Source organism: Crotalus tigris, unplaced genomic scaffold (genome assembly GCF_016545835.1).
Source record: "Crotalus tigris isolate CLP2741 ecotype Arizona unplaced genomic scaffold, ASM1654583v1 scf7180000023687.2574627, whole genome shotgun sequence".
In the NCBI taxonomy this organism is placed as follows: Eukaryota; Metazoa; Chordata; class Lepidosauria; order Squamata; family Viperidae; genus Crotalus; species Crotalus tigris.
In genome coordinates, this window is record NW_024100118.1 from 1,833,645 (window position 1) to 1,846,390 (window position 12,746).

Here is a 12,746-nt window from a genome sequence, read left to right on the forward strand (position 1 = left end):
ATTCCTAGGGTGCTATGCAGATGTCTCACAGTAGCACCTAAAAGACATAAGAGCAGACAATACTTTTCCCCTGCAATTCTGAGCTCATTCAATCATTTCAAAAGGATTATAGCATGAAAAGCCATGGAGAGATTCATGAATACTAACAGGGTCATACCACTTCCATTACAGCAGCCAAAACTATCTCAGTGCCAAGTCTGGGTTTAGATCCAGACATAAAATCAGCATCCTTTAGGAATTCCTGACATTGCGGTACCTTTCTCACAAACTTGTCAAAATACAGAATACTGAACTTTAGTTTACAATTGTCTTTTAATGTGGTGGTAAACTTCAAGTGCTTAAAGAATAATGAATAATAGACAAGTAATAACTCTAATCTAGTTTATTACTTTAACAGGTATCACAGAAATATTGAAAATTTATCTTTAATATGTAATTTACAGATTCAAGAGTACTCATTTAATGGGCAAATTTTTTCTCCTTAAATATAACTTATGTTATCTACTTATTCTTTTATGTTTAGTAATCACAGTGAACTTCTAGAAGACCCTTGTTTAATTTTATTCATATATATGAATCTCTGCAGTGAATACACTTCCTCAATTTGATCCCTCACATATGAAATATACTGAGATTTCAATATGCACTAGCCAAGAATGATAGTATTTGTAACCTTAACACATATCAAGGGCATTAAATTGGGGAAAATTATTCTGAAAATTCTGATCAACGTTCTGCCACTGTTTCCTGCAGATTTGGGGTCTTTAAGTTTACTTTCTACTAACATGAAAGGAATTAATTATATTTATTTTAGCAATTTTTTTCTTACAAAATGTTTTACTAAGACAGTGGTTCTCAACCTGTGGGTCAGGACCCCATTTGGGGTCGAACGACCATTTTATGGGGGTCGCCAAACAAGGCTCTCCGCCATTTTTTCCCCCTTTTCTTTGGCCATGCCTCTGGCACCCGGTGATGTATAAGTGGTTGGGGGTCACCACAACATGGGGAACTGTATTATGGGGTCGCGGCATTAGAAAGGTTGAGAACCACTGTACTAAGATAATGAAATGTTTTATTTCCTATGCTTAGCAGATAACTATATAAATAAGACTAATGAGAATCATAGTACAATATATTAACAATTATATTTTTCTCAATTACAGGTAGTCCTTGAGTTATGAGTGTAATGGTGCCTGCCCATTCTACTCGTAACTCGAAAACTCATAGAGTGAATCTCGTTCATCATTCCCTTGCTAGTTAAGTAAACATGAGGTATCTCAGGATGGGGAAGGCCATGGAGGGCCTAGTGCTAGAACAGCCTCCAAGGCCTCCCTAACCCAGTAAGATACCCTCCCTTCCTGCCGTGCCGGACTCACCTGGAAAAGATCCGTCTCTTCTCTGCCGCAGTTCCTGCTGCTGCCCGAATTTGAGGCTGGAGAACAATTCCGCGACCCCTCTGCTGCCTGATCCGGGCTCTGGAGGCCTTTTCCAGACCCAATCAGGTCACGGGGGGGGGGTAGGGCTGCGGAAGCATTCACCAGCCTCAAAATACGGGTGGCAGTGGTCTGAAAAAGGCCTTCGGAGCCTGGATTGGGCCACAGGGGGGCTGCAAGCATTCCCTGGCCTCAAATCCGGGTGGCAGTGGCCTGGAAAAGGCCTCCAGAGTCTGGATCAGGTTGCGTAGGGTGCGCGGAAGCGTTCTCCGGCCTCAAATTTGGGCAGCAGCAGCCTGGAAAAGGCCCCCAGAGCCCGGATCAGGCTGCAAGGGGGTGCAGAAGCCTCCCCCAGCCTTAGATCTGGGCCGCAGTGGTCTGGAAAAGGCCTCTGGAGCCTCAATCCAGCCTTTGGAGGCACCTGGAAGCGTTCCCCAGCTTTGGTTCCATTCTCTGTTGCAGAGAACAGAGGCCTAAAGTACCATGAGATCACGCGAGATCAGTAGCATGAGTTCTCGCCCCTTGATCTCACGTGATCTTCTGTTACTTTAGGCCTCCATTTTCTATGAACGCACCAAAGGCCTAGAACAGCCAAGAAAGCAAAGGATCTCGATCTTCACAGGGTGAGTATTGAAGGCCTGGTGCTTAGGGAGACCTGGGGCTGGGGAGGGAGGGAATAACCAGGGTGAATGTTGCTGAGCCATTGCAGTCGCTCATAAGAGCAAATGACTACCATTGTGCTGCAATATTCGTAACTTCGGTACTTGCTCGTAAGCACTAGGGGGCACTCATCACGTAACTTTGAACGAGCATTAGGTGAACACTCATAACTTGGGGATTACCTGTATTTTTCACCTTTTTAGGTTAATTCTACAAAAGTGAAAGTCTAGAGCAAACCCTGAATAGTAATATCTTATGGACTGCAAAGAAATTACTTTGTGTTAGTTCTAGCTCAACTCCATTGTCTTAATGTAAAGATAATCAAGTACATTCATGCCTGTAGAAAGTATTTTCTATAGTTGCTGAAGTAATGTGATGGTTTTTAATCACATCATTTTTCAGCCTTTATTATTCCTAACTACTGAAAAGACATATTTTGAACATTGAATAGTTAGTAATGATGATGTTTTGCTTTACAATATATTCTTGGTAAGTGAATCTGATGGGAAGGGGTACAGTTCTATTATTTTATGGACAGTTCTGCAGTTCTCTGTAGTGTAAGAGATTGGTCAGAAGCAGGAAGGTAGTGGATCTTTTGTGATTGAAAGGGACTTTTGTTGTCATCACCAAGAAAAATAGGAGAAAACATGAACAGATGACTAAGGGAGGGAAAAGAGATCTATCTGCTTCTGTAATGCATGTAATCTCTTTTATGTCAATTCCCATGTCTTCAGTTACGTTTATTCCCATTAAAAGAATTTTTTTTTAAAAAAAGAAACAATTAAAACTCTGGTCTTTACATGCACACAATTCTTAAGACTATTGTAAGAAAATACATGAGTAGTACCTACACGATTTAGAGTCATACATATCTCCCATCCAGGCTTTACTGCCAAGAATGTCAATGTTGTAACATTGCTTTTGATTATGAGTGACTGAAATTTAAAACAGACAATAATTAATTGCAAGCCAGGTAGAAAATACAGATTTTTTCTCTACAGTGCTGAGAAAGATAGTGATCCAGCTTGCGATTTTTTAAATGATGAAGAATTGAAGACAATACAGATTAAAAGTAAGCCTCTATCTGTTTCTCTGATAAATTAAACAATCATGCTAACAGGACAATCTTTAAGTTGCAGTCTTGTTGATATATAACAGTGCCACGTTGAAGAAGCCTGCGGTAAGTGATGGACCAAATCTGAGCCCAAAGAAGATGCTCAGAATTAAATTTGACTGCATTCAATGGAATAAAGCTAATTTTAAAAAAGTATAGAATTGCCACCATAATTTGCACATTAGGAACACATAAAAAATTCTGATACATACCTCTCTGTATCACATGCCTCTGATGGAAGATTTTTCTTTCCATTACTTAGTCACAAAATCAGTGCTATAAAACATACTTGCTGTCTTCTCTGCTTTCAGCATTATATTAAAACTTGTTAATTTTAAAACAATTCTGATAATAAGTAAACCAAGTTTGGTAGGACAGAAGAATATTCCAAAAACACAGTACTAAGCACTAGATTGTTGATATTTTGCAAAAAATATATTAAATCAGGGTTGGCCAGCTTAGGGCTTTTAAAAACAGCTTCATTTTTCATGCTTCCCAAAAACACACCACCTACCTTTTTTTTCTTTCAAAAAAGATTTCCATGCCAAAAAAGGTGTTTGTGGGAAGACAGGGATAAACTTTCAGCCTTGGAACTTTCTCTAATATCAATTCTACATTCCTGGCAGCTGAGGCCAAAAATTTAAAAAGGAGTCCTAACTTTAAATCCTGCCCTAAATGATCCAATTTATTTGATGGATATCATTATGAAAATAATATAAATAGTACCTTGCTGCTAATGTCCCAGAAATCAGGTGTGAAATTGGTTTCTTTCTTTAAAAGAGCATATCTCCTGAAGATAATACACAAGTGGAAAGAAAGCCAAAAGTAAATTAAGGAAATACATGGATTTCAAAGAGCATCCTATACTTCCAGATAGGTTTAAACTACCCTAACCAAATATTTTTAAATTACTGTTTATGTTAATTTTTGTTTACATTTACAAATGTGACGAGCAATCACTGTAATAACAATCAATGAAAAATACAGAACTGTGATTGCTAAAACTTATCTTGTGCTGATAACTAAATTCCAGCATTATCCATTGGAATATTAAATCCAGCATGCAAGGTGAGAATAAGGCTCTCAGATCTGAATGTATAAATCTGAATGTTCATTAGATAGTAAAAAATTATTACCACCATCTATGTCTGTCCTGATCTTTGCAGCTGAAATTTAATAGTACTAGACAAAGAAATGGCAATCTTAATTAACCATTAAAATATGTCTATTGCAGATTTTTAAAGAACACTTATAGTAATAAAGACGGCTATCTGGCAAAACTGGAAGCATTACAAAACCGTAATAGGTATTTTGTCCCCTTTCACTTATAACCCCATACACCGGAATATGTTCCCGAAACTGTTCTGCTCCAACATTCCAAAATATTTTCCATACAGCCTATCAGGAATATGTCTCAAACTGAATATTTGTTTGATATTACATGAATTAAGTAGTCATTTCTGGAAGAACAGAAAAATAACAGTGATTCCATTATAAATAAGTTATTAAACATATAATCTTTTACCTGAATAATCGAATTTTCTTACGTGCAATAGCTCCACGGTACCTTCTTAAGCCATCCTCCAAATGAACAAAGCAGGAAAATAAGGAATTAGCTATAATATGTGAACTTTTCTTAAAACAAAATATTAGTTAAATGTAATTGTTCTTAATTTTAAGAATAGCGACAGGTCATGTAACAAATTGTGTGTGTCATAAACATTACAATAAAACAAAGCAGGAGATTAAAACAACCATTTGAATAAAATGTATAAGTAAACTATTAAGCATTCTGAAAAGCTTAAGACCACACTATAATTAATAAAACAAAATTAGCTCCTTTTCACTGACCTAAATGATTATCCAAGTAAAAATTAATCTAAAGCACTTTAGATTCAATGCCTCACAAAGAATTCAAATCAAGAAACACTTTATTTTGTTATTTACAATATATCTTAATTTCCTATGCGAGTTTATTATTACTGCAATTATAAAATTCCATAAAGTGATAATCTTGCTTTATCTAGTCATTATCTATAGCCTTCCTTTCCAGCTGAAAAAGAACTCACCTTGGTCATGGAACTCATTCTGGGAATAAGAGCATTTCCATGTTTATTTATAGCATTGAAAATAAGAAAGGCACTGTTAATATGCCGTGCTTGACCGTTGGCCCATTCCTCACAATTATATGCTTCAACCCGAACTCCAACCTCAATACTGAAAAAAAAAAGTATTTACTTAATTTTAAAAAATGGGATGAAGTTTTCAGCAGTGATTTATTGGTCAGTAGAGTGCAGCCATCCTGTAAGAACTAGTTGAAATAGGTAGATAGCTTTAAGAGAGAATAGAAGAGAATATGCCATTATTTTTCAAATACAAAGAAAACAGAAGAAAGGACAAGTTATTAACAGGTTTCAGTTACAGTAGAATTGGTGTTAAATGTCTGTTCAGAGAATTATTTTGAGATGACTCTGTTACTAGAGAAATGGTAGATTGTCCTTTGTGGGACATCTTCAGACAGAAGCTCTACAGCCAGAGACAGCCTCACTGGATTTCCTATTGCAAGCAAATGATTGGCTTAGATAAGCTAACACATCAAGTTAGGTTCAAAACTAAGGTTAAAAATCTTGGTTTAATAGAGGCCAAATTAACTTGTAAAGGGGAAAGGGCCACATTGCTACTGAAAATTGTGGGCTACAAAAGAATAGCTGAGGTGCCAAGTAGCTGTTTGGTGACTAACAGTGTGGCTGCAGGGATGGAGCTGGCAGTCTTGCAGAGACCTGAAGATTTTAGAGGTGCTCGGTAGAATCTTTTGGGGCTGCAAAATTGATAGCAGTGGATTTGTTGAATTTTCAAAAGGTACTGAAGGCACACAAGGCCGCTTGGCAGGCTACACGTGGCCTGTGGTTTGAATGTTGGGCAGGCCTGATTGAATGTGAGGTGTGAAGTATTTTTTTCTGATCATCCAAGTAGGTTGTTTGGATAAAGAAGTAAATAAGTTGTACAATAAAATGCAAATCTCACTGAAGCTACTTCAGAGTAAAATTGCACAGAATTTAAAATCTCTATTAGTATTATTTTTTTGAATATGCAGAAGTATATTTCATGTAAATAGATATTATGCATTATTTATCCTTGTATTTATCTCTTTCCTTTTTCTGTTCTTTTAAATACCAAAAACTTCCATGTAAATGTTTTGTTACACTTAAAAATATATATCAGAAAGAGACAGAAAAATATGGTATAAGTCTTTCTAATTATAGATTTTCTTCCCAAAAACACTGAATCATTTTCAATTATGTCAATTAAAATAATCCAAAAAGATTTAAATCTACAACTGTACTTGATAAAATCTATTTCCTTTGGAGACTATTTCATATTTTATAGTACGTGAATACAGCATGTTTGGTTCCATGATTATATAGTGACAAAGCTTAAATAATTTACATACATCTTTAATCCTTTCTATATTTAGAAGCAGAATTAATTTTGCAAACTATGCACATTTACTTAACAGGATTTTTTTTGTGCAGAATACATTTAAACTATCTGATTTATACACAACTTTACCAGTAGAAGTTTATTAAGATGAAGAACAGATTACAGTATTTAATCAGTGTCATTATATAATATTATATTCTAATCTAATCTGTGGTATTAGCTGCCTAGATAAATCATATTCTTTGCTATCTAAAGCACCACATAGCACATCAAATATAAAAATTAGGGCCTGATAACAAATATATTCTGCAAATATCTTCTCTTATCATAGTTAGATTTGGTGATGTGCTGGATTCTGCTGATACGCTAATAGAATTCAGAACAGAAACTGGGCTTATTAAAAGGCTGTAGCACTATGCAAAGTATCACAGAATCATAAAACTGTATAACTGGATTGGATTTTAGGGAACTCTAGTCCAATGTTTCTAAACCTCAGCAACTTTATTCAACTCCCAGAATACTGCATCCAGTTTTGGTCGCCACGATGTAAAAAAGATGTTGAGCCTCTAGAACAGTGGTTCTCAACCTGTGGGTCGCCAAACAACGCAATCCGCCATTTTTTCCCCCTTTTCTTTGGCTACGCCCCTGGCACCTGGTGATGTACAAGTGGTTGGGGGTCACCACAACATGGGGAACTGTATTATGGGGTCGCGGCATTAGAAAGGTTGAGAACCACTGCTCTAGAACGAGTACAGAGAAGAGCAACAAAGATGATTAGGGGACTGGAGGCTAAAACATATAAGGAACAGTTGCTGGAATTGGGTATGTCTAGTTTAATGAAGAGAAGGACGAGGGGTGACATGATAGCAGTGTTCCAATATCTCAGGGGTTGCCACAAAGAAGAGGGAGTCAAGATATTCTCCAAAGCAACTGAAAGCAAGACAAGAACCAATGGATGGAAACTAACCAAAGAGAGAAGCAATTTAGAATTAAGGAGAATTTTTCTGACAGTTAGAACAATTAATCAGGGAACAACCTGCCTCCAGAAGCTGTGAATGCTCCAACACTGGAAGTTTTTAAGAAGAGACTGGACATCCTTTTTTTTGAAATGGTATAGGGTTTTCCTGCCTGAGTACTAGATGATGTCCAAAGTCCCTTCCAATTTTATTATTAATTCCCCAGCAATCATTCTGGGCCAACTCCCAGAATTCCCCAGCAATCTTTCTGGGGCATCTTATGTTCCTTATGGATTGTCCTGAATTACCTACAGTCATCATATAAGAAAGACAGCCATACAAGTCCAATGAATAAATAAATGTCCACATAAGTCAAAATTGCTGAGGTTCATCTACTCCAGTCCTCTCCAGTGTACAGGAAAACCAATTATTTTGTTGGAAAAATGCAAAATTACAATGCAAATAGAGATAGTCTTGCTTGAAACTTGAAGCTTTGACATTGAAGCGTTCTGTACAACAGAGTATAAGATTTGTATGAATGGATAGATATCAAGATACATAGATAGACAGATAGACAGGCAGAGACAGATTGATAGATGATGAATATTCATAACATAAAGATACAGTATTTTACCTTTTCTGAAAAGTATTATTAACTATAGCATTGAAAACAAGGCGATCACCAACAGTTGAAGGTCCTCGGAATTTAAACATATCTACAGATTTCAGAGTTGGATGCAGATGACACAGGCGGCTGAATCAAAACAAACAAAATAAAATGCATCTTTTTTATGTCAATGCAATTTTATAAGATTTCTACATAAATACGGCACAAAACTAAAGACTAGATCAGCAGTTCTCAACCTGTGGGTCGGGACCCCATTTGGGGTCGAACGACCATTTCACGGGGGTCGCCAAACAATGCAGTCCGCCATTTTTTCCCTTTTTCCTTAGCTGTGCTACTCCCTTTTGTTCTATTGGCTTTTGAAAGCCAATAGAATAGACTCTCTTGAATAGAGTCTAATTCTATTGGCTTTCAAAAGCCAATAGGAATTGTCCAGGCTGTCTCTGCCCTGCTGAGCCCGCCAAAAGTCCCATTCTGCAAACGGTGCTGCAAGTTGTCTGCAGCGAAGGCGAGCTGTCTGGAAGTTTCCACCCCTCCCTGCTGAGCAACTACTAAAAATGTAAGTAAAAGAGGGCCAGGGGTGGGAGGTGGGAGGCTGGCGGGCGCAGGGAGGGTTGCTGGTGTGCGTGGGGCCCGGCGGGTGCCTTACCTCCCTTGGGCTGGGCCAGCCGGTGGCCCAGCCGGTGGTTGCCCTGCGCCGTCGCTGCACCTTGCCAGCAACGCCTCGGCCGGCGCAGGGGGCGGCACCACGCATGTATGGTGCTCCTGGGCAGGGAAAGTCCTCAACTTACGACTGGTTGGGTAGTCCTCGACTTACAACCGGTTGGGGTTGCGGCATTAAAAAGGTTGAGAACCACTGGACTAGATAGTCACTTGTCTGAAATGATATAGGTTCTCCTGCTTGATCAGGGACTGGACTAGAAGACCTCCAAAGTCCCTTCCAGCTCTATTCTGTTTTTCTGTTCTGTTCTGTTCTGTTCTATTCTATTCTATTCTATACTTAATTTCAAGTTTAAACTAGCTCTGAGAAAATAAAATATTCAATGGGAAGTTGTGAAGTTTAAGAATTGTGTTTTAATGTTCATATTTGGGAACAATCCTATATACTTTTTATAGATACAACATATTCTCTCTGAAATTTTAATGTAATCTCATAATTAGTCAATATTGCTTGGCTAATAAATCCAAAGGGATTTTAATGAAGTTTTATTTGGGGCTGCTCCACATTTAACAAAATTTACTGAATCTTTTAGAAATGTTGTATATAAACTGTTGTGGCCTCCAATGATTTACATAAAAATAATTTTTAAAAATGGCCCGATGCCATAGAAGATGTATTTAATGTCTACAAAGAGAAAGTCATATGAAAACAACAATGATATGGGAACTTCCCACGCCAATGTAAGTAGCCCAGCTGGAAAAAGGACTGGGATTTTCTTTTTCTAATGAATACATTAGCAGACTAGTTATGGCACATCACCAACTATGTTGCTCAGTTTTTTATTACTCAAGGTTCTTGAAAAGTTTGGTGAAATCAAAGGAAAATGTTGACCAATAAGAGAATTTATCAGTAACAAATTCTTAAGCAGTGACTAACATCTATATCAGTGGTTCTCAACCTTTTTAATGCCGTGACCCTCAACCGGTCGTAGATTGAGGACTACTCAACCGGTCGTAAGTCAAGGACTACTCAACTGGTGCAGCACCGTTTGCAGAATGGGACTTTTGGCAGGTTCAGCAGGGCAGAGACAGCCTGGACAATTCCTATTGGCTTTTGAAAGCCAATAGAATTAGACTCTATTCAAGAGAGTCTATTCTATTGGCTTTCAAAAGCCAATAGAATAAAAGGGAGTAGCACAACTAAGGAAAAGGGGGGGAAAATGGCGGACTGCGTTATTTGGCGACCCCCGTGAAATGGTCATTCGACCCCAAATGGGGTCCCGACCCACAGGTTAAGAACCACTGATCTATATCATTAATGATCACACAATCATCTTTTGTATTTTTACAAATAGTCACCAATCACTTCATTTATATGTGAAAATAAATCTTCTGTTTATATTTATTTTAATACATAAATGTTCTATAACATTTGGGCTAAGAACCTACTGTTTGTGTAAGTCCGAAATTTTTAACCTTTGTTTAGCAATGACATTGTTTTGGGCCACTATCTATCCTTAGCGTAACTCAATTACTTCTTTATGATGTACCAGAATTGTTAAATGTGCACAATTATCTATTTCTAATTAATTTAACTGAGCATCATTATATTGCATTCAAATTACTTTGGATTTCATTAGGAATAATTTGCTCCTCCTATTTAAATTGCTAAATATCTAATTTGCAATACTCACAGTTAAGGACACCAGCAGATTAATATCAGCCTAGATGTGAAGGATATATAGGTTTATTGTTTATTTTATTCTCAACATTGTTATTGAAAGTTAAAATAATTTTATTAAAGTAAGCCTTCTGTGCTTTTATATAGATGTTATTGTAAATGATTACTTTCAGATCTAATGTTTGCTTAGTATTATAATGGTTAAAAATGAACAAAGGATAAAATTCCTCACCAATGGACTTTTATTTGTATAGCAGGAGTATTCTTCACAGCTCCCTAAACTGACCAGTCCTCTAGGGCAGATTTTAATGCTGGGAAATAACAAGGCAGATGAGAAGCTACTCTTTTTTATTGATGGTATTAGTTCCATCACTTGATAAACTGTGCTAGATAGCATCCATAAGCCTTAGATAAACCATTCTGAGCTTAACTTCATTTTGTATTTTGAGAACAGCCTTTTTTTTTAAAGCCCTTTTTTTATTCCCTGGCAGCCATAGCAACTCTGCCACCTTCCAAAGGTCAAATCTAATTGTCAGTTGTTTTACAAAAGCTTTGCAGCAAGGTCATTTATTTCTCAAGCAGAATAGACAGTTTTTGGTTATCATTTAGCAATATTTCTAATGCATTTCCATAAAATACAGTAGAATTTTAACCTTACAGGTAGCGCTCCTTATTTTTCTTGTTACAACTATTTAGTTTTTTTACAGCTAAATATGACCCCTGCTTTGTCCAATCAGATTTATTACAGATATTGGTGTATACGTTTAATGTTGCTTTCCTGGGTCTCTGGTGTCTATAACTTTTGATAGATTTACAATTTTAATAAAATGATTTATTTATCTGCCAACGAAGCAAAAGCAGTGATTATTGTGCATAAGTTCAGGTTACAAATCAGAGCTACATGAATAATGAATGGAAATGACACTTCCAACATCATGACAATGAATCTGGCCCACTGGAGTGTGAAGGGAATCCTAATAAAAATTCATGTCTCTCACACGCAAAGAGAGAGCTGCATGTACCCAGCAACTGGCGGCGACCGGGGGGGGGGGTGATGGAATTCTCTATGTGATGAGATGAACATTCAGTGAGACACTCCTTCCTCTTATTTTTGTCTAGCAACCATTATTTCTCACTAAATGTGTCTGATAATATCTAATACAGAAGAATGTTCTATAAAAAGGCACCTTGCTGAAATAGTAGCCACTGTTTCCATCCAAGCCATAATTTGACCACCAAATGTGTTTCCTTGATGATTGGCATGAGGAGGCAGGACAAGTTCAATGCTCTGCACATGAGTGCAATCAGAATAAATCACATCTTCCTCTTTACTGCAAACATAGTCTAGAACATATGATTCTGATGTTAGGAAAATTACCAAGCACTCCAAGTACATTTACATTTCAACCAAAGTTACAATGTACAGTCCTAGTACAGCCTTTCTGAAATTCATAGACATTGATAATATTTATATTGCATTAGAAAAATCCTATCACTCCCAAATTCTTTTAGAGCAGACATTTCTTATGTGGACTATTATTACAGGAAATCCTCCAGTTATGAAGGCAATTGGGACTGCAATATCTGTTGTTAAACAATGCTGCTGTAAAGCACAGTATCATATGACTGCATCACTTAGCAACAGTAGTCCAGGCTTCTGTCACTTCAACACTATACAGGTCATTAAGACGGAAGAGGCAGGAACTCCAGACAATTAGGCTTGCATGTAGAAGCTGTGGGTCAGAGCTATGGGTAGATGCGGTTTGCTGTGGGCAGGTGCGGATTGCCAATAGCAGGGACTCCGGACCATGGGAGGGTGTTGTGGTGGGTACCAAGGACAGGCACTCTGGAGTGCAGGCAGAAAAACGGCCAGGAAAACTTGGAAATCGTAATCATGTGATTGCAGCTCACTGTAACATTATAAATGCCAGCTAGGCACTGAGCACCCAAGTGACTATGGGGACAATATGACTGGAACTGCAAGGGCTGGTTGTAGGTTCCTTATGTTCAGCGCTGTCACACCTCTGAATGGTCAGTGAATAACCCAAGGACTACCTGTATTGATTCTTATCTCTAAAGATATCATGAGTTGAGTCCGTGGCGGGAAAACAGACACGAGAAGCAGTTGAAGTTCTCAGTTTCCTTTATTCAGCGTTCAGCTTACAAGTAGATGGCT

At 37.6% G+C, this 12,746-nt stretch overlaps 1 protein-coding gene across 2 annotated transcripts in view; it reads right to left on the bottom strand.

Annotated features, from left to right (window-relative positions):
- The window catches only part of ACOT12 (acyl-CoA thioesterase 12), a 36,432-nt gene that overhangs the window by 6,762 nt on the left and 16,924 nt on the right, over window positions 1–12,746 (bottom strand). For both annotated transcript variants that reach the window (XM_039320760.1, XM_039320759.1), the window contains exons 6-11: window positions 11,758–11,914; window positions 8,239–8,358; window positions 5,277–5,424; window positions 4,733–4,788; window positions 3,934–3,997; window positions 2,945–3,028 (exon numbers count right to left, since the gene is read on the bottom strand). In XM_039320760.1, the coding sequence (XP_039176694.1) occupies window positions 2,945–3,028; window positions 3,934–3,997; window positions 4,733–4,788; window positions 5,277–5,424; window positions 8,239–8,358; window positions 11,758–11,914 (629 nt within the window). The remainder of the gene's footprint in view (window positions 1–2,944; window positions 3,029–3,933; window positions 3,998–4,732; window positions 4,789–5,276; window positions 5,425–8,238; window positions 8,359–11,757; window positions 11,915–12,746) is intronic.